Source organism: Rhinolophus sinicus, linkage group LG01, assembly GCF_036562045.2.
Source record: "Rhinolophus sinicus isolate RSC01 linkage group LG01, ASM3656204v1, whole genome shotgun sequence".
Classification (NCBI taxonomy): domain Eukaryota; kingdom Metazoa; phylum Chordata; class Mammalia; order Chiroptera; family Rhinolophidae; genus Rhinolophus; species Rhinolophus sinicus.
Window position 1 is genome coordinate 180,591,583 of NC_133751.1, and position 23,326 is coordinate 180,614,908.

Sequence of the window (23,326 nt, forward strand, 5' to 3'; positions counted from 1 at the left end):
CATGTAATATATATTAGTTATATTACATATATTAGTGTGCGTGCATGTGTGTGTGTATGTGTGTGTGTGTGTTAAAGGGAAAAAAAGGGAAGACTATATACCAAATTATTAGCAGTGATTTTTCTGGGGCATGGGACAATCAGGAATTTTCACTTTCCAGTCATATACTTCTCAAATTTTCTGTTAAAAAACAATGAACAACTTCTGTAACCAATTTTTGGTTGCAGAAAAAGCAAGAAAGATTTTTAACAAGAATAACCACACAAAAGAGTTCCTTGTGCTATATATGTTTGAGTGCTGAATTGAGCCCTTTGTGTACTGTGGTTAATGTCATATAGCTACTGTGTGAAGAAAGAGATAATGAAAAAAATGAATGAATATTATATGGTTTTGAGACATGCACTTTAAAAATTGTACGACAGCATTTCCTCTGCTAAATTACATTTTTGCCAAGTAGAATTTCAAGTTATACAAGCAAGAGCCAATTTTAGCTTCTGCATGAATAGTGCTTTCCCATATATGTCTTACCCATCTCTCCTAGGTAAAGATCAAATTAGGTGTCTTTCATATGGGAATTTCAAAGCAGTTTAGAGATATTAATTAGTTCTCACAACAACTCTGAAGCGGGAGTATTTTTATCATGTCTGTTTTCCATATGAGAAGACTGATAGGCTGAATGATTTACCAGTTTTCTATATCTCATTATTGTTAGTGAAACTAAGAATGCAGTACTTCACTGGCCTATTTTTTTTCTTGAAAAGAGAAAAAGCGATTTTGGGGTGGATAAGCCAAACTAAAATAATTACTATTCATGCATCAAATAAAAACAAACAGAGGTATTTTTATTTTTTATACTTTCTAAACAATCTGGAGTATTTTTAATGAACTCTATTCCCCAGTAATTGGTTGGGACAATATTTACCAAGTTAAAATTTTTGTTTTAAAATATATAGGTAGTCAGAGGTAAATCTTCATTGTAGCTTCATCAGAGATCTCGCTGGGTGTTTTGTCATGTATAAGAAATGAACTTACAGATGAAATATTGTGGTTTAGTGACTAGGATACCTATTTTTAAAGATCCTGGCCTGGTGCACTGAAAAGATACAATAAATTCTTAGAAAAGGCAAGGTTAAAACACCCTTCACTTGTGTGACTACTATGCTGCACTTTAGAAACATTATCTCATTTAAACCACAACACGAGGTAGTTCCTATCATTATATTTCCTGTTTTACAGATAAAGAGAGAGCCTGATAGTCATGTTATGATGGTAAGAAGTCAGGAAGGATTCTAAAAATCAAGTCAATAATGCCAATTTGATCCTGCCATTTTCTCCTTCATGTTTTTTATGCCCCCCACTTGAAGCAGGTGCATATTTTTTTTGTTTTTGAAGCAGGTGCATATTTTTAACCTGCCATGTTGAACCCTTTATTTATGAACATATCCATTTAAACAATTTGAACTAATTTAATTCTTGATCAAATATCAGTCATAGTGAAACTATTTCCAATTTTTTTCTATTCTTGTTTTTATTTTACTGAAGTGATCAACTTTTCCCATGTACATATTACAAGGAGATTCATTTCAGTCATCAGGTTTTTATCCTCATAAATTCTGTCAGTTTTAACTACTGCTCTGGTGCGCTTTCTTTTTATCTTTCCCTGCGACTCAGTCAAAACATTCATTTGGTTAAGGTGGTTGGATCAAAATAGCGCTTTTTGCCTGTGATACAAGAACTCAATATAGGTCATTTCTTGTGATAGTGATGATGAGACAAGTAATACCCTCACAGGAGGGAGGCTCAAGTACAAATATAGATGTGAAAGTGCTTTGTAATCTGTAAAATTTAAGTCACTTAACTGATGGTGACAACGAATCATGTAAATTCGTCCTCCTGGAACTGTTCTAGAAGGCAAGAACCGTCTTATTCCTGCTGTGGGGTTACTTGCAAAAATGCTTGCAAACTTCAGCTGATTTTCTAAGTATATGCTAGTGACTTCACTCACTGTTCTCTTGTCATTTGTTTTCCATTCTGACCTCATTAATTTTTCCTTCTCTAATCCTACTACTGAAATCCTCTGTCATGTAGAGACCAGCTATGGCACTGTAATGGATTCGTACTATTGGTTATCAGTTTCATCACCTTGGTTGCTGTCATTGTTGCATGAGATTGACTGATAGTGTTACTGGCTTGCAGTTCTTTGGGAAATTTTAAAAGAAGCCTGTTACCAAACAGATGATATCTCAGCAGAGGTGCAGGTGCAGTGTTATTATAAGAAATTCTCTTCTTATCACAGCTCTGTCTCTTGCTTAATACACTACTTGCTTTATAAGAGTTTTGAAGGGAGTAAAAAGGCCACTGGTAATCTAAGCAAAGCTTACAAATTCAAGTATCCACTTTATGGACTGAAGTTTACAGGTTAAGGGTATTTTTCCTTTCATATATCCTAAAACAGCTTAAGATTTCAGGCATTGTTTTCAACAAACTAAATTGTTTACAAATATGCTGATACTATCAGGTGAAAATCCATGGGAAAGGAGGGATCCAATTTCATAATCTTGATTTTGTCCTGCTCCTAAGGTTAATATAAGGACTCAGAATTTTTTTCTTTAAGAATATGCTGCATTTCTCAAGTATGGTTTTATTCATATAAAGTATCCTGCAACCGAAGTGAAAGTTTGAGGATTAGCAATTTGATTTTTACTGGCAAAATGTCTTTCAGTTCCTTATTTTTATTCACAACTTTATTAAGACGTGATTCACATAGAATACAATTCACTCATTTAAAATGGACAATTCAGTAGTTTTGAGTGTATTCATAGTATTGTACAACCATCACCACAATCAATTTTAGAACATTTTCAACATCCCCAAAAGAAACTCCTTCTCCAGTACCAGTCACTCCCTATTTACCCAGAACCCCTCCCTCCCTTCAACCCTAGGCAACCACTAATCTTTCTCTCTAGAGTTGCCTATTCTGTACATTTCGTATAAATGGAATCATACAATTTACAGTCTTTTGTGACTGGCGTATTTCACACAGTTTTCAAATTTCATTCATGTTGTAGCATGTATCAGTAATTCACTCCTTTTTATGGCTAAATAATATTCCATAGCATAGATATACCACTTTTGTTTACCCATTTATCTGTTGATGGCCATTTGAGTTGTTTCTTCTTTATGGTTATTATAAGTAGTGTTGCTATGAACATAACCCTTAAATATGCTGCCTACAAGAGACTCACTTCAGATTGAAAGACATACACAGACTGAAAGTAAAGGGATGGAAAAAATTATTTCATGAAAATGGAAACAAAAAAAAAAGCAGGAGTAGCAATACTTAAAAGAAAGGCTATAACAAGAAACAAAGAAGGGCCTAGTAATTCCACTTCTGGGTATTTATTCAAAGAAACCCAAAACACTAACTCAAAAAGACATCCGCATCCATATGTTCATTGAAGTATTATTTATGATAGCCAAGATATGGAAGCAACCTAAGTGTCCATCAATAGATGAATGGATAAAGAAGAAGTGGTATACATACACATATACATATTTACGTATATACATTTACATATTAACATATATACGTATACATGTATACAACAGTGCACCTAAAGACACTCACGAAAGAGAGGACTTCCAGAAGTGCTTCAGAAAGTGGCAAGAATGATGGGATAACTGTATTTGAAGCAAGGGGGAGTATTTTGTGGGGGATTAATGGCAATGTGTCTTTTACTGCAATATATTTTTTTAATTTAAACGTTCACCGTATTGTTTGATCACACCTTGTATATATACATATACATATACACATATGTATATATGTATATGTATATATATATTGAGCCATAAATACAAATGAAATCTTGCCATCTACAACAACATGGATGGACCTAGAAGGTATTATGCTAAATGAAATAAGTAAGACAGAGAAAGACAAATACTATATGATTTCTAAATAAACAGACAAAACAGAAACAAACTCGTAGATACAGAGAATATTTGATGGTTGCCAGATGGGAGGAGAGTTGGGGGTTGGGTGAAAAAGGGGAAGGGATTAAGAAGTACAAATTGGTAGTTAGAAAATAGTCATGGGCATGTAAAATATAGCAGAGGGAATATAGTCAACAATATGGTAATAACTATGTATGGTGTCAGCTGGTTACTAGATTTATTGAGATGATCACTTCATAAGTTATATAAATGTCTAATCACTATGTTACACACCTGAAACTAATATACTATTGTATATTAACTGTTAAGTGAAGAATTACAAACTATTTCAAAAAATAGAATATATGTACAGATGACAGATAGCTTGATGGAAGAATAGATATAGATTTTCTAGCTCTGTCTGCGAGAAAGCCAGGGTGCCATTTGTTTTTTTTTAACTTTTTATTTATTTAAGTGTGGTTTTCCAGGACCCATCAGCTCCAAGTCAAGTAGTTGTTTCAATCTAGTTGTGGAGGGTGTAGCTCACAGTGGCCCAAATGGGGATCGAGCAGGCAATCTTGGTATTCAAAGAAACCCAAAACACTAACTCAATATACTTCAATATATAGCGCATCGCGCTATAACCAACTGAGCTAACCGGCCGCCCCCAGGATGCCAAATGTTAAACTGGGTTTTACTTTTAGTTTAGGAAATTAATTTTATGTCTTAAATTCATTTTAAAATTTATTCTGATCCTTAAAAGGTATTCTTTGTGTTTGTTCATTTTCTTATTTAAATAAGCACTGCATTTATTGAAGACCTAATGTGTCAAACTTATGATAAATCCTGAGGCTAAATTTTCAGTCTTAAGTAACTCATTATCTCCTGGTTTCCTAAGGAGATAATTTGCAATATAATGCTGTAGATGCTACTGCTGACCTCACAGTGGGAGATTTAAATGGCTCAACAGCAAAACCCTTGCAGGGATATAGATATGAAGGTTTTAACTAATGTTACCAAGGAACCACAAGGGAGTCCATGTTTTTGCACAAGGTTGGAAAAAGTCAAAGTATATAAATTACATTTCTTTTTTAAAAATTTTTTTTTATAAATTATATTTCTTATCAGTCAACATAGTACAGACAACACTGACCACCTCAGGCATGGAGACAGCTGAGTAAGAGACCCTGGGATAGAGCAGAGTTAGCGGGCAGAGCACTGGCCAAGCCTCCTACACAATACAATTGGTAGAGTCTCTTGAAATGATCATTCAGAAATTACAGGTTTAGAAAGCATCACTGCTTTTACAAATAATAATAAAGGCACTGATCTCAGAAGCCACCTTGCCTCCTAGCCAAATCTGCATTGTGCAAGAACAGAGCAGATCATAGAAAATCAGCACTGCATTACACAAGAAAATAAAACAAAATTTAAGAAAACACAACTTAGCCATTTGTAGCTAAGGGTTTTCACCAGTTCTATAGTGAAGAAGAGATGACAATAAATATCAGAATCTTCTGCATATCATTTATGGTTTGTTGCATATAGACATGCTTGTGTTGATGACATATGGTAGCTTTTTTTTACTGTGGGTTTTAGCCACTTGGTTAGTTGTTTTGCTGTCTTCATGATGTCTTGCTCTAAGGAAGCATTCTCATTCTAGCTATAGATGTGGATCTGGTGGAACCTGCCAGGGACAGTTAAAATTCTAGTGCCCAAATTGCTCATTTACAGCATTCTATGCCACCAAGGGCTTGAGGAGGCTTATATGAATAATACAATAAAATAGAAAAAAATAAAAAAAGACAGTCACAAATCCAACGTAATAAACCAGAGTAGTAAATAGAATATTAACAAATCCATAACATTTTAATACATATTAGGACATAGTGTCAATGATAAAGTGTCACCTGTGAAGTAATTTGTTTTTTGATAATATGCAGACTTTGCTTAATTTTTTTGCATTTGAGTATTATTTTTGTTCTGGATACCAAAGACTACTTATTTTTTATTTTCTTTGTCCTGAACTACTATTTGAAAAAAACAATTATATTTTTCTAATTCAAGAAATAGTATATTGTAGGAAGTCAAAATATACAGAAAAGTATGAAGAAGAAAATAAAATTAAAAATTACGCATAATCCCTTCCTTTCCCAAATCAAAACCAGGACCAATAAAAATGGAAGAGGAATGTTACACTACTCTAGAATGTGAACAAAGCTTTTTGGGAACACAGAGGGCAAGGCGGGTAATGTTGACCTGGGAATTGAAGAATGCAAGGAGGTGACAATTATGCTGGGTTTTGAAAAAGGAATAGGAGGTTGTCTGGAGACGGTGCAGGGAAAGGCATTGAAGAGGAAGGGAATAATCTGTAAGAAATTATAGTGCTCCCCCTCCCCTTTTTTTAGTTAGAAAGAAGGTGAAATTTGGGAAAGGGTCTGGTATGTTCAGCAAACTGCAAGAGGCTCAGTGTGTTTGGACTCTAGGAGGTGAAAAAAGGGGGATAAAGCCTGGAAACACTGTGAAGACCTTTGTTCATAAAGCTAAGGAGTTACCCTTCATCCTGTAGGATTTTCCTTAGAGATAAGTGAGGTAATGGACAATTGAAAAAGTGATATTGATCATTAGCCTTTTAATTAGAAATTGTTACTTAACCTAATCACCCCACCAGATTTTCCTCTCCACCCCTATTTTTCTGTTAGTGAAGTTTTGTGGCCAAGAGAAAAAAAAAAATCCTTAGAGGGAGATATAGGAGAGACAATGGTAAATAAGATTTCTTACAGATGTCTTACATAAAAACTTGGCAAACAGAATGTGTATGAGTAATCCTTAGCTGTGAAACCATCCTAGGAATAGTTTGTTTGGTGCCTTTTTCTAAAGGCATTTATTTTTGGTATATGGAAAGATTATTCTGTAATATTTGAAAGAGAAAAAACACCCCAGAAATCTGGTAGTTCAATGTTTTTTATTCTGTGCTTTAAGAAGAGTAAATGTATAGAGCTGATTTCTGGGTAGTAGCAGATATACACTGAAAAAATTGAATAATAAGAAAACTATATACTGGAAGACGATTCTCCCTGGAGAATGAGTTAGTCAATGGAAGGCAATGATGGTTCTGAAGCAAAAGAATATTAAAGATGCCAGAGATATTGTAACCTTCATGCTGGATGAAATAGGGATGTGCTCTGAGATGAGCCAGATATGATTGGCCTTCTTTTAAATTGTTATTTTTATAACTGGAACTTAGATTTCTCTCCATAAAAAAGAGTGGGTTGTCATCTTGCTTTTTGAACATTTTTGAGACCGAATTTAGACAAAGATTTTATCCTAAATTTGTTGTATGATTTGATTTTCTACTGCAAACGGGGTTTTAAAATTGGTTTTAGTTGAAAGGAAAAAGAATACATTCAAGTAGGAGAGGTTGAAATTTTTTAAGCATGATTAGTTTTGTGTTTAGAAAATAAAAACATTACATTTTAGCTCTAAATTTCTGATCAGTTTTAACCAGAAAAATTCTAGCTTAAGAAAGAAAAAAGTAAGTTTTGATGTAGACATTTCTGTATTTCAAAAGCCTCTAAAAAGAATGAATATGTACTTCTCTTACACAGAGTAAAGGTTGTGAGGATGGGTATTACAGTAGTTTCAGCTGCTCTTGAAATTATTTGTGTAATTTCCGCAAGCAGATAGTCTAGTGCAGTTATTTGGAGGTCATTATGAGAGGCCAGATAAATATTTATCAAAAGCCAGAAAAGCTAGAATGCAAGGCCATAAAACAGTCCTGTTTTCTAACTTCTGTGCATTTCATGTTTATGCAACAACCTCAGCATCTAAATGAGAAAAATGTTGACATGCTTAATAACTAGAAAAAATATTGAAAAGGTTTCAAACACTTGTAGAATATGCAGTAAGAAAAAATATTCATTATAATTTTTTTCTGTCAAGATGCAAATAAGCCTTTGCAGGATCAAATATTTTTGCCTTGTTTTGGGTCCTCAATTACCTGGCTTTTCACTTCAGTGGCTATTTATTGAACATTTATTGAGCACATGATTCAGTCACTGCTCTCTGATATTATAAATCTTTCTGCAGAAATAAGATTTTCAGACATTACATAATTGTGCATGAAGTAATTAGAGAAAAATGCTTATGCTTTTATCACTTACACATTAGGTAACTACATTACACTCATCATACTGAAACACAGAGCTTTTAAAAATTAATATTGATATAGCATTTACACAAAGTTATATACCCAGAGGGGACTCAATAAATACTTCTTGATTGATTAATAACTTTTATAAGTCATAACATTTCTGAACAAGTTGTAAGGTCTGATTCAGCTCTTTTTGGGTAAATTGACTTGGGTAAATCATAAAGGGTAAATTGTATATTCTGATCACATATTAGAATGTAAGTGGAAAAATATCTTGCTTCCATATTCTGGCTATGAACAGAGGGAATCATGACATTAAGAAAAAAATGTAGAAACCAATGATTTCTTTTCTATAAAATTGTATACCTCAGGACTCAAAATTATAGAAAAAGCTTCAACTATTTCACAAAATAATTTTAAACAAAGAGTCACTACATTCTATAGAAAGACTTTTCCTCAAATATTTGTTTTCAACTTGTGTTCTTTAGGGTAAAAATGAAACCTGTCATTATATGTAATTTTCTTAATATAGGAAAGTCAGTGATGTAAATAAATGAGTTTTAAAGCTAAAAGGACACAGGGATAGCTAGTCCAAACTTATTTTACAGATGAAGAATTGAGGCCCAGAGAAGTGAAATGATTTACTCAAAATCACATGATCAGTAGCAGAGCTGTTCCTAAAAATTTGATTTCCTAGTTTAGTATTTTTTTCTCTGCTACACCTAATTGTTTCTTTTAATCACAAATGGTAGAGAGTTAGATGATTTAATGACATAAGCAAGTACTATGTGGATGCTGAATTTTGCCATTCTGCTTTGGTTAAAAAAAGGTACTTCTTGAATTGATCTATTAACTTGTGGTTCCTACTATGTAAATAACCAAATCTTAAAACTGGGAAACAACTCAAAAATTCCATACCCAAATTCTTCCATTTCCCACTTTGACTCTTTTAAGCACTATACATAGTTGCAGATGATTTTCTTCCAATGGTCAGCGTTTGTCATTTGCCTTGTGTCTGGTGTACCCTTGGTACCAGGACTAAGCTCAGGTGCTCCAGACCCTTATGTTGATTCTCATGAAATCTTTACATTATTTAATGGGATGTCCAGTAGTTTGATTTGTTTCCACAATTGAAAAAGAACACTTCGCTATTATTCTCCTTCATGATTCTCATTTGTGAATTATGGCCCAGTTTTATAAAAATGTGGCGATATAATAATAACCTTACACTGATGTTGACTGTTTTGGGGTACATCATCTGTTGAAAGTAACACGTTTGTTAGTCTGCATAGCCTAGATTATACTCAATAACGACCCTTCAATCTCTGTAGCTTAATATAAAGTTTATATATAAATATAAAGTTTATATGTTATATATATATATATTAATATGTTTATTTTTTCACTCAAGCTACATGTCCAGTGAAGGGTTTTGCTCAGTTATCAGGGTCCCAAGCTAATGGAGGCTGCACCATCTGTAGCTGTACTACCTGGAGTACTTGGCCTTCTTATTGCTGTGACAGGGAAGAAGACAGCCGGAGTGTAATACTGGCTCTTCCGAGCTTTGGTTGGAAATGACACAAATTACTTCTACTACAGCTCCACAAAGGAGCTGGAAAAATTGAGGAGCAGGTCATAAGTTTGTGGAGCACCCATGTCTCTGCCACACATGTCAAAATACCCAAACTTTCTGTAGGGCCGTGCCCTGTTGTCCAGACTCTGCATCCTTTTTCTCGTCACAATTTCCCTGGGTCCCAGTTACAAGCCTAGTCCTGCCTTTTCCCATGATCATAGTTAGAAAAGGATTATGCAATGATAGTTCTAAGGCTTAGCATTTTAACCTTTGAGTTAAAACTCACTCCAGTTTTAGGTTTCCGTCTCTTTCTGAAAGTACAGCAGCTCACCTTGTGCCCGTTTCATCCATATGTTATTCCTTGTGCCTGAGTTCCTATTGTAATTGGTAATTTTGAGATTTGTTACCTTTGAGACTGATGCAAAGAACTAGTCTAAATTAGAACTGAAATATCTCTGAAAATGTTGCTGGTTATTAACCATTATCTATAGCTACGAGTTACTGGTTCTTTTATTAACTTCTGGATCCAAATTTTTCTTGGTATAAGGGAATTCTTATTTTGACAAAAAGACGTTCTCTCCTGCTGGACTAGGTGGTGAAGGGGACCAAAGTTTTGCTACCCTAAAACTGCCTTTTGAGATATTGATTTTAAGCTGGTTATTAAGAAACAAAAGACTTAGAAAGCAAGTTTGACCCTCTCCCTTTCTTGCCCAAAAGATTCAGATGGAATGACCTGCTCCAGGATGGAAATCTTAGCTTGTTCACCTTAGCCTAATTTGAATTAAGTATGGTAGATAGGAAGGCACCAAGCAGGGGACTGTTAACTAAAACATCCTTTGTGTCCCATTGTTTCTGGGTTGCCTAGCAAAAATTTGCCTGCTATGTATGTTCCACTCCTCCTCAACTACCTGAAAATTGCCTATTTTCTTTGAAATCTCAGACCTTTGCCCCCTCCTTTCTCTTTTGTCCAAAATGATATATATGCCCAATTTTACCTCAGTTTTTGGAATTTTCATGCTAATGTGAATTCCCTATTCGCATGTATTAAGATTTGCAAACAATGCACACTTTTCTTATGGCCTACTAGCATTGTATGATGTGGCACATCCTACCTCTTTAATTTAATCTGCTATGCTCCAATAAACTGGCCTCCTTTACATTCCTCAGACATACCAAGACACTGCAGCACTAGTCATTAAATTTCATGATCCCTACAGTGGCAATCTTGAAAGCATGTATCTCTTTGAAGCCTCCATCAGTGTGGGGACTTCGGTGACTACAGTGAGCAGAATCCATTTGGTGGATGTTGTGCTGAGCTCCCCAGATCCACGCTTTAGGACTGAAGCACAACCTCTCCCACATTCTGGAAATGTTGGTGGCTCTCAGCTGGGCCCTCTGTGGTTGCTCTTGGCTAAAGACAGCCCTCTAGCCCAACGTCACCACCTCCCTACCCTAGGTGAGGGCCATATGCAATGACTGGTTGATGTAAGGGGACAGAGACCTGGTCCTCTGCCTCAATTTAGGTCAATGCTGAAGGGCCATCCCCTAGAGCTCCCTGGAGAATTGGTTAAAGCCTCAACTGCAACTGTGTTGCACTTCAACTTCTTCCTCTGCCTGATTTTGTGACCCTGTCTCCAGAGAATGTTCTTGAGAGAACTACCCGATAACCTCCTGCATGCATATCCCAGAGTTTCAAGGTCTGTTCCCCAGTGAACCCCACTGTGATAGGCCCTACACTGGTATCAAACATGTAACATGTGCACTAAATAAACCTTTGTTGCAATAAGCCACTGAAATGTTTGTTAAAACCTAGCATATCCTGACAAGTACAGGTACCAAACCTTGCCTGCCCTGCCAATTCTTTGTTCTCACCTGAGATTGTCTTTTACTGTCTGGCTTGTCCTAGTGGACCGATTCCAAATTCTAGTTCTCTGATGTTCTTTCTCATAATGAGTTAATAGCCATGTCCTATGGGAGCAACAGAAGAGGGAAGAGGTTGCCTACCTAGTTGTCTACAAATTATTCCTACCAGGTCAGTGGCAAAAATTTTTTTCATGTGAATTTCCTAGGACCCTTTCTTCTTTTCTATACAATTTATCGCTTATTTATAATATGTATAAGGGTACTTATTGTTTCTTAGGAAAATTTTTATGCAAATAAAAACAATCAAATACTTGATCCCAATTTGAGAATGAAAACCAGTATACTACCAATTAATAAATTTCGTGTACCTTAACGTACTTAAAATCCTATTTTTCTGAGCACTAGATCTTATTTCTTGAAAGTCAAATGATAAAACAATACCAGTTTCTTATTTTAGGCCTCTTAGGCAAAACAAATTATAGTAAAAAAGCTAATGAATCAAAGCATATGCTCCTTTTAATTTTTTTAAAAAAGGGGTTTTACTACATAGAATAATTTCTCTCTGCCTGAAGGGTATACAGTATAAAAATATTTCCATTAGAGTCTGAGAATCCTGGGCTGGTATTACCACACGTGGTAATTATAGAAGATATTCAGTATGACAACAACTAGTTTAAGGAATGTGGAGATTTATTTACATCAATTTCAGATAAAAAGATAAAAGGGGACTTGAATAAACTAGCAAAGAGCATGACTTCAGGAGTGTATCTATGAATGTATCTTTGGAACTGCCCTTAGCCAAAATGAAAGACCAGCAAAACCAGCCTTCAGAATAACCCTTCTGCTTAGCAGGAGAAAGGAAAGCTAGACTTCACCTCTAAGATCTCCCTCCCACGCAAATTTTTCACTTCACAGCTAAGAATTAAACCCAGACTTCCCGATCGTGGCGCCACGCACTTCACCTTCTCCCATCTCCCAAAGCAAAATCCCACTCAAGTCGGCCTGATCCCACAAGGGTCTGTAAGGGTTGCAGAGCAGGGTAAGGTGGGAATGGAATCCCTTCCTCTATCCTGATTGCTTGGGTTTTTGCAATTCGAAAAACCCGACTAAACCGATCTTTTCCAGATTCAAGAAAGCTTCCAACAGGACCTTCTGATTTCCTTGTTTGCAAAGACTCATCCCACTCTTTACCCTGAGCAGCAACTCCTCACTGTAGTTTTCCTTTCACGAGTCCTATAAAAATCCCCTAAGGTCCCCAACATTTGTGAATAAAGGCCCACCCTCGAAGTGGAAACTGCGATGCATAGACAGATATGCACATAAACAGCAGGACAATATATAGAATTTTAAGTTTTCTTTCTGGCTTTTCATCTTAAATGTTCACTATTCCTGTCAGCTAAGAAGGGTTACAGGAATGGGTGCTTGAGGAAAGCAGATGCCGATTAAGAGCAAAAACATCAATTTAGGGGTGGTCTTTCCAATTCCGGCTTTTATTTCAGTCGGTGATGGGAGGCCGAGGAGGTCAAGGTCTCCGGTTCTGGGAAAGGCGTGTCCGTCTGGATTCTTAGGCTACGGAGAGGCTGGCTCTGGCTCCAAGAAACAATAGAGGCAGTTCGGCCCCTTACGGCTTTACTCCCGGTCGCGGAGGAGACCGCGACGCCCCGTCAGGAGCTAAATTACCCAGCTCGGAAGAGTATGCCGAATGCAGGAAAATGTGTGGCCGCTCGCTCAAACACACAACTCCCAACCGTGCGCGTATGAAACATATGTGTGTATAGAGAAAAAAGGCCATTTCTGCCCATCCTCAGCTGCCGGCCCCACCCTGCCCTCGCCGGTTCGGGTGAGACACTCGGCGCAAGGCCCGCGGAGTCCGCCCCAGCAAGCCCGGGAGAGAGGGGCAGGGCCGGGCGGGGTCGCGAGTGCGCAGGCGCAGTGTGGGCTTCGTCGCGCCGACACCGCTGCCGCCGCCGTCGCCGCGGCCAGAGCCGCCCGCGCTGCACCACAGGCCCGAGACAGACAGGGCCGGGAAGAGCCGGAGACTGAGTAGGAGGCGGAGGCGGAGGCGGAGGCGGGGCGACTCCGGTGACCGGGAGCGCCGCAGACTGGCAGCTGCGGCGACTCCCCCCTTTGTGTCTGGTCTGCTCGGAGCCACTGGAAGTGCTTCCCGGAGGGGCGCTGAGTGTCTCGCCGCCTCTTAGCCAACCCCCTCCCCAGCCACCTACATCCACCCTCCCGCCGCCCCCCGCCCTCGGCCCGCGACGCCGGAGCTCCGCCCGGAGCCCAGAGCTGCGGGAGAACGAGGCGGCGGCGGCGGCGGCGGCGGTGGCTTCCTCAGGGGGGCTGTGATTCGCTCACAGGAGCCATTGACGGGAGAAGACGAGGCTTTCATGGTGGAATTTACCTCTGGCGAGATCGAACAGCTGCAATAAAAAAGAGAGAGAGACGCGCACGCGGGAGGGCTAGAAAGAGCAGCCTCCCGGCACCTCCCCTCCGCCCGCTGTCTTGGGGAGCACCGGGCCCAGCCTGCCTACCCTCCCCCGCTCCCCACCGCTGCTCAACCCTCCGGCCCGACCCCGCGGGACCCTCGCAGGATTGTTCCGCGAAAGCGTGAAGGCTGTGGGTTTGTCCATGGAGACAGGCACCCTTTTCGATTCGGTCGAGGAAGAGGATTTGTTGTTCTCCAATTCGGAGTGAAGGAAGCACCGAAGCGAAACTTAAAAAGGAATCCTGTCCTCCCGGAGCCACAGGCGATGAGACTCGGGCTGCCGGGCGCCTTCGCCGCCGCCGCCCGCGCGACTTCGCCCTTCCCCGGTAGTCGGGAACTTGCTCTGATCCTCGGCCCCCTACTCGAATCCCCGCTCTCCACCCCTGTGCACCCTGGATATGTTTTCTCCCAGACCTGGATATTTCTTTGATATCGTGAAACTACGAGGGAAATAACTGCGGGGCTTTCCTCTTGTCTCCCTGCTTCTTCCCACGGACATGCCTTTAGTTTGAGGGGCCGAGGCACCCGGTCCTAGGCGAATGAACCCCCTCCAGCCGCGAGGGAGAGAAATGAAGGGAATTTCTGCAGCGGAATGAAAGCTCTGCAGCTAAGTCCTCTCATCTGCCATTTGTCCTTTCAAACTGCATTGTAATACGGGCTGGGTAAGTCAGACGAGAGAGAAGACAAGCCTCGCGGCCGTGTTTCTCCGCCCGTGTTTACTTTCCATATTTCTTGTCTCTGCTCTCCTGCTTCTTGGCTGGCCCAGGGATGACTTCCTCGCTGCAGCGGCCCTGGCGGGTGCCCTCGCTGCTATGGACCGTTCTGCTGGTCAGCACTGCGGCCGGTGAGTAGTCCCGGCTGGCGGGTCCCGGCCACTTCCCTTGCGGGTGGCGAGGGAGTGAGCCCGCAGAGGCCCAGGCCTGCGCTCGCCCTTGGATGCGTCCCCCGATCACTGTATAGGGAACCACGAACGTGTACCTGCGTTCCTGTCCCGACCCTGCCAGGGAAATAACCTTTCATGTTTTTGTGTAGTTTCCAATCCTCATTTCCATATTCCCCACCTTCCACACCCCCCACAGGGGAAAAAAAGACATATTGGGTGTGGTATCTTGACATTTTTAGCTGTGAGGTAATGCAAGGATTAAAATAATATTTTAATCACCACTGAACAGTGTCTATTATGGTATCTTTGGAGACAGAGGTGTAGATTTTTCTTAACGTAAAGAAGCGTATTTGGCTTACAGTAAAAAGAACATCAACTATAGAACACACACTTGAACCTTATTTTTAGATTTAGATCACTCCTTGGGAATCCATATTCCTTTCATTATTCAAAAATGTTACTGAATGAATTGAATAAAATGTTGAGGATGCAAGAACTGTGAGATCCTTAGAGATTCTTAATACATTGTATAATACTGTTAATTATTATCATTATTATTTTGTAATTATATTTCCATTTTTTCAATATGGACACTGGTATTTTATGTTTTTGGAATTACTATTGTGTTTAAAAGTATTTTCGATCACTTTACATTTAATCATCTGGCATTTATTGGCTGTCCTGTCATTGAGACAACTTTGACCTCACATCGGATTTCTAGAAGATCTGAGTCCTGAAGGCTCTTTGTCGTTTTACTGAAGCTTAAAGAGAAATGGTAGTCATCCTTTCCTTAGAAGATTTTCTTTTTAGTTTTCAGCCACCTTAGTAAAAACCTTATGTTTCTTTTGCAATTGTGTTTCATGCAGTCTTGTGATAATATGCTTTTAGAAATTTTCAGGAGTGAATTGTACATACAGTTCTTAAATTTGGCTTAGGATGGCCAAATAGATTATACGTTTAAAAATAAGTAAAGAACACCATGACAGTTTTTCAATTTTTATTTTTGTAAGTGTGTACTTTTCACATAAAATAAGTTTCTCATTGCTGTGTTAAACACAGAAGTTGCTTGCTTATTTCCATTTAAAAAGTCTGCACTGGGAAAATACTGACAGAAAATTTGAAGTTTCCTTTTGTGTTTTTGATATTTTTGATTAATATCTATTATGTTTACGATAAATCTATGTAGTGTTAAAACAGTTTGAACTTCTGAATTGAATATATTTGGAAACTTGCATTTTAATATTCTTAATCATCAAAATTTCTTTTGGGCTAAAAATGAATGCATTTTCACTAATTACTTTATTGTGTTAGTTATTTAAATTCTTTAGCCATAAGTCATGTGGTTCCTGTAAAATATGAGGAGAGTAAAAGACCTTAAGCTTACGCAGTTATTCTAAGAGCAGAAATCTCACAGAGTATAGACTTTTCAGTGTTCTTTATTTTTGCCCTTTTTAGAATGTAGATTCTCACTTTTAGTTGACAGGCTTATTATTTTGTGATCAGATAAAAGAGAAAGAACACTGATTTTAAAATAAACAATTTCTATTTGGTAAATAAAACATTAGAATACTGTGCCTTAAAAGGGATGGGTTAAAAGAGTCACTGCTTAAAAAGTTTAGTCCTCTTTTTTCTTTAGTATGCGTAGCACCAGATGCAAAAATTTGTGATGCTGGATTTCAGAGCTGTAACAACAATAATAATAATAGCTGGTATTGAGTGCTTACTATGTGCCAGCAACTATCCAATAGTTGTATGTATTTTCTCATTTGATCCTGATGACAGTTCTATACTCCAGGTTTAATTATGCTCCTTTTACAGAGAGGGCAAGTGAAGTACAGATAATTTATTTTTTTATTTTTATTTTTTTTTAGAATTTAACTCACCACACAGTCAATAAATTGAGGAGCCAGGATTATAGCCTATACCCTTACTGACAACATTAATGGTAACAATAACTTCTCACTCTTAATTGGGAACATGGGATAGAATAGTGCCTTCACCAGATCAGCCTTTGCAAAGAAGCAGACACTTGACAAGATCTTTGTACCTCACTGGTTATGCAAATGTCATGGTTCTAAATGTGTAAAACTTTGCTTTGCCCAATATTGGAGTGGCTAGTGCAGTTTCATTAAGTGCAAGGTGACTAAAGAGAGCCTGTGTAGATTTGGGATACATAGATGCAGTGATATAACCAAACAGGTGCAAGTACTGCTGCTGAAAGGAAAGACTGACTGATACCACATCCCTCTTTGGGGTCATGGTTCAATCCTTTATTTCTTTTGAATCTCTCTTTCCCACTTTATCTAGTTCTTGAATTCTTTAATTCTAAGAACAATTGGTATGCAGAAAATAAGAATTTATAAAAATATGTGCTTGTGTTTGGTTTATAAATGAATTATTTAATAAAAGGACACAGTACAATGCCATACTTACTTAAAGGTCAGATTCTGTAAAAAAGATTAAAAAAAAAAAAAAAAAAGTTGCCAAGTTTTATTTAGGTTCTAATGGTTCCACATAAGGTATCAAACCTGTATCCCACCACACCCTGTGTAACCCCCTGAGCAGGCTTAGCGCCCCTTCGCCTCCAGTCTTAGTTCTTGTCCTTCTCCTTGTCCTTCTTGCCTTTGCAGGGCCAGGGAAACTTTCCCCTTACCCCTTCAAATCTTCTGGCTGGTGGAATAATTCAAGTGACATACAGCAGATTAACAAGAGAAAATCAAACTTTAATATGTGCGCATGGGGAATTCATATAAGCATGCAAATTCCAAAGACAGTGAGGCAAAATAAGGTATACCGGGGGTGCCCCCAAAATGTATATACATGACTTGTATTCATCTTTTGTTATTGGTATATATTGAGTATTACAATTTAATACAGTTTTTTCCTTTCTTAAAATGTGTAAAACCTTTTTTTGGCACCCTCTGTATATATCATTTTGGACCAAGGAACTCCGGGGAGGTAGGCAATTCCTGTGTGCTAAGGTGAGTATGCTAAGGTTCCATTCCTCAAGCAGAATTTTCTGTCTGAATCTGTTTAGATAGGTAAGAGGGAGGCAACAAACTTCTTGAGTTTGTTGGTCTTGAATTGTTTTCAGCTAGAAATAATCGGCATGTCAGGGTGGCACATTCTGGGGAGACTCACTTCTGACCTCCCCACCGACCTTGGTGGCCCGGGAGGCCAGGCAGCCCATGGCATTTTGAGTGGCCTCATTGTTGAGATCCACACCTGGAAGGGTCTCCAGGACACTCTCTAGGAACTCAGGGTCCTGCATCACATAATCCTCTTGGGCTGGCGCAGATGTGTGCGTGGCTGAGCTGGCATCAGTGCCAGCCTCTCCTGCCTGGTCAGTGTCCACAGATTCTTCCTGCATTTGAAATAATTCACTTGACTAGATTTCAGTTTTACATACACCTATTAGGAACTTTCATCTCTACAAAAGCTATCCTGGCATGTGGGGTAGTGGTGCTGGTGTTGGGGTGGGTGTGAAAGGTGGGGAGAGATATGCCACGCAAGGACAACAGCTTTCCTTCATTAAAGGCAAACTTTATTAACAGTGAAAGAGAAGAAACTGAATATTGCTTTCTGATGGGTATATTCTAACTACATATAAAAAGTACAGAGTGAAGTCAGTTTAAATCAGTTCATTTTATAACTCACCAAACCCCTTATTTTGGCACTTACTCATGTATTGCCTTGCTGTTGAATAGCATTTTTATGTATTTGTCTTGTCCTCTCAACTGATAATTGCTTCTAGAGGACAGGGTTTGTATCTTAAATTGTTTTATAATCAACCATATTGCTATGCACATAGATGTTTAAGAAATATTAAATGAATGAATCATAAAAAGGAATTGGAGCCAGCAAGTATTCTAAGATTGCTCACTTACCCAAATGATGTATTAGGAATTTATTCTTTCTGCGTCCCAGTTTCTTCAATTATAACAAGGTAGTTTAAGTGATATAGTAGGAGGACTACTGCCTTGAGTTAATGAGACCTGGATTCTATGTGATTCTGGGCAAATAGATTACTTAACATAGTTTTCACAATTGTAATATTATGGGACTGGACTAGATTATGTTTGAAATGCAGACTCCTGGGCACCACCCCACACCCACTTAATCTGAATATCTGGATGGTGAGTTTGGGAATCTGCATGTAAGCACACATCTCCCAGTTAAATTTTATGTACCCTAAAGTTTGAGAACTGCTGGATCTAAGATTCCTTCTAAATGTGAGGTTTTACTTTATTTTTTTTTAAACCTTTTGTGCTAATTATAACCTATACTGGATCTTTTATTCAGTCAACATTGGTACCAAGCATTTCTTATTTTATGCTTTAAGTAATTACCCCAAACCTTTTTCTTTATTAAAATTTGCACAATTTTTTTCTTGCCTATTCTTGGTCATAAAGGTAATAGGGGAAACAGGGTATGTTATTTAATGAAAAGTGCTTTGCTCAATCAGTGTCGTATACACATATGTTCATTTAGCTTGTACTTTTACTTTGGCCATTTTATTTTCCTCTTCCTTCTGCCATAAAGAATAATTACTTGTAAGTAGAAAGAAGTGGTTTTACTTTTAGTAAATTTGAATGAGAATTGTTTATGAAATATAGATAATAGAATTAGTGCTAAACTAAACTAGACTAGATAACATTGTTTTGGTTTTAGTTACAAATTAATATTCCATGGAACCCTTCAGGTGGATAATTACTTATATTAAATTTCTATCCACCAAAGAAGAATTGTATTCTGATTTTTGTTCTTTCAATTTTTTTTATTAGTTTCAGGTATAATTTATATTCTGATTTGATTGATGTCTGCTGGAAAAAAATAAATATGAGTGCTGTGATATCTTGGAATTCATGAATTTTTGTTGAGGTGACTCTTATATTACCAAATTATTTCCCTTTTCCAGTTAAATGGTTTAGTCTTTGAATCCCTTCCAAAAGCAACGAAGACGTTGGTAGAATTTTGAGTGCAATAGAATTGATTTATTTTTAACTTTTCTTTTTGTCTATGAGATGGATGTGACAGCTAAGACTACTGGATTATAACAATACATATAGTCTTTGTGAGATTAGAAATAAGCTTATAAATAACATGAACATTTTAAAATATATTGCCTTATAAGAACTATTAGAAAACTACATTTATTGTTTGCTCTTAATTGCACTTAATGCAGTAAGCGTTTGACCATATCCAGTTTCTATTCCAATGTGCACCCATGGGAGCAGCTGGAAGGGTAGGGAGGCATAATAGGATAGATATATGGAAGAACTAAAATGTCCAATCAACAAATATTTATTAGTGCTTTCTTTGTACAAAGTTCTCTTTTAAATGTTGGTGGATACAAAGAAAGATAAGAACTGCACCTCCTCCCCCAACTGTCTCATGCCATAGCCTATGTATCACTTTCTGAAAGAGAATTAGATCTCATGCTGTTTGAAGCAAGGGTATGTATGTTGCAAACCCTTATTATTTTTTCTCTCAGCCTATCTTTCAGGATGAGAAATTCCAGTAGGTATTCTGCAACACAGGAAAAGAAACTATGTTTCTGTGGCATCTTCCAACTAATCTCCACCCTCCTTTTATGTCTTTCTTCTCTGCCAGCCTTCTTGGAAGAACACTAACTACTTCTTGACTTCCTTTATCCTCAACTCCTTACTTGTCCCCTCTGTGCGGTATATATTATTAGGTCAGCAGTGACTTCCTGATTGCTAAATCTAGTCACTTTTCAATCTTGTGCTCTCACTTTTTGCTGAATTTGACAGTTTGGGTCACCCCTTCCTTGAAACTCTCCTTTCGGTGATTCTGTATCTTCTCCATACTCTCTTCTCCCTTACTGATTTTTGTTTTGTGGTGTTTTAAGTCTCCCTAGATGGTCTTTTATCTTATTGCTACTCCACCCCCTTATTGATTTTCTCTTATTGCCACTCCTCTCCCAGGCTTTAATTATCCCTAAAATTAGATGATTTCTGATTCAAACAGACAACCAGAATAAGAAGCTAGAAAGGTTTGAATTTCTTGCTAGTGGTGCCAGTAGCTGTTTGCTTTGGGCAAATAATGTCTTTTGTTCTCCGTATCTTCATTTGTAAAGTGAGGCGGTAGGCCTGCAGGATGCTTACAGTACTTATAGCACTTTGGCTTGTGGTCTGAGAAAAGCCAGTGGTATACTTAGTTACTAGTAAGTAAGTGAATAGAACTTTTTGAGTGATACATTTTGTTATTACTGAGTATATAATACTTTGAATTTAACTTAGGTTGGGGAAAACTGTGGGTGTATTCTGAAATTGTGAAAGCACTACTTTGAAAGAAATATAAATTAATTTTTTGCAAATACATTTTATATCTTGATTATGTTGAATTAGGACCACAAAAATGTTGTAAATAAAGGCTCTTTAAGGAAATGCTTGAATGAAAATATAAGAAAATCTGTAAATATAGAGTGCTTCTAAAATTATTGGAATCCTAGAATTTTAGAGTTGGAAAGGACCTTAGGGTAGAACTTACATAGATAGAAGTTTATTAAAACTACAATCTTATCTTTCATTTTAATTTAAGAATAAATAATACCAAGGTCAGTTTCAGCTCAGCCTTTGACCCAGTTATCTTACATTCTAAATCAGTGAGATCTAACTAATGTCATTTTAGCGTTAGGTTGGTAAAAATTGTAAACAGCTTTATTAAGCTATAATTCACATACCATACAATTCACCTATTTAAAAGTGTGCAATTCAGTGGTTTTTGATATATTACATTATTAACTTAAAAATTATCATAAAAACATATATAACAAAATTTGCCGTTTTAACTATTTTTAGGTATACAATTCAGTGACATTAATTACATTCATAATGTGGTACAACCATCACTAAAACTTTTTCATCACACCAAACAGTAACTCTGTAACCATTAAGCATAACTCCCCACTCTCCCATCCTCCCAGCTTCTGGTAAACTCGAATCTTCTGTTTCTATGAATTTGTCTACTTAAGTATTTCATGTAACTCTAGATATTTCAATAATTGCGTTACCTAAAACCTCTATATGTCACATGAAATCATACAATCTTTCTTCTTTTATTACTGGCTCATTTTGCTTAACATAATGTTTTCAGAGTTTAGCCATGTTTTAGCATGTGTCAGAATTTCATTGCCTTTTAAGGCTGAATAATATTCCATTGTATGTACGAGGTCTGACAAATGATGTTGCTAACCTTATTTTGATATCAGAGGGATTATTCACTATCAATTTGTACCAACTGGACAAACAGTTAACCAAGGTTACTATTTGGAAGTGCTGAGAAGGCTGCGTGAAAAGGTTAGATGACCTGAACTGTTCGCCGCCTACAGTTCATGGCTCTTGCATCACGACAATGCACCAGCTCACACGGCACTGTCTGTTAGGGAATTTTTAGCTGTTAAACAAGTAACTGCATTGGAACACCCTCCCTACTCACCTGACCTGGCCCCCAGTGACTTTTTTCTTTACCCAAAGATAAAGGAAATATTGAAAGGAAGACATTTTGATGACATTCAGGACTTTAAGGGTAATAGGATGACAGCTCTGATGGCCATTCCAGAAAGAGTTCCAAAATAGCTTTGAAGGGTGGACTAGGTGCTGGCGTCGGTGCATAGCTTCCCAAGGGGAGTACTTTGAAGGTGACCATAGTGATATTCAACAATAAGGTATGTAGCACTTTTTCTAGGATGGGTTCTCGAAATTAATTGTCTGACCTCATATAGTCCACATTTTTTTAACCATTTGTCTGTTGATGGACACCTGAGTTGTTTCCACCTTTTGGCTATTGTGAACAATGCTGCAATGAACATTGGTGTACAAGTATCTGTTCCAGTCCCTGCTTTCAATTCCTATGGGTGTATGCCTGGGAGTATATTGCCAGACCATATGGTAATTCTAGGTTTAGGTTTTTGAGGAACCACCAAGTTGTTTTCCATAATGGCTGCACCATCTTATATTCCCACCAGCAATACACAACAGTTCTAATTTCTCCATATCCTCACCAACACTTTTTATTTTCTGTATTATTTTTAAAAATTATTTATTATAGCTATCCAAATGGGTGTGAAGTGGTGTCTCATTGTGATTTTTATTTGCTTTTCCCTTTTGCTGTTGGGCATCTTTTCATGTGCTTATTTACCATTTGTGTATCTTCTTTGGAGAAATGTCTATTTAAGTCCTTTGTCCATTTTTTCTTTTAAAAAGATTTTACAGATATACATTTGACATATAACATTGTGTAAGTTTAAAATATACAGTGTTGTTGATTTGATCATTCATATATTGTAAAATAATTTTGTTACCTAACACTGCTATTATGTCACATGATTATTTTTTGTGGTGGGAACAATTCAGATCTTAGCAACTTTGAAGTTTATAATATTATTGTCTATAATTACTACTGTTCTGG

General features: G+C 37.6%; 1 protein-coding gene across 2 annotated transcripts in view; it reads left to right on the forward strand.

The window, feature by feature from the left end:
* Nucleotides 1-13,456: 13,456 nt before the first annotated feature.
* BMPR2 (bone morphogenetic protein receptor type 2) overlaps nucleotides 13,457-23,326 on the forward strand; it is a 135,228-nt gene continuing 125,358 nt past the window's right edge. The window contains exons 1-2 of one of the 2 annotated variants that reach the window (XM_074340314.1): nucleotides 14,536-14,672; nucleotides 14,777-14,854. In XM_074340314.1, the coding sequence (XP_074196415.1) occupies nucleotides 14,779-14,854 (76 nt within the window). In that variant the 5' untranslated portion in view covers nucleotides 14,536-14,672; nucleotides 14,777-14,778. Of the gene's footprint in view, nucleotides 14,855-23,326 lie in introns of both variants that reach the window. The other variant, XM_019726836.2, reaches the window with a different exon arrangement.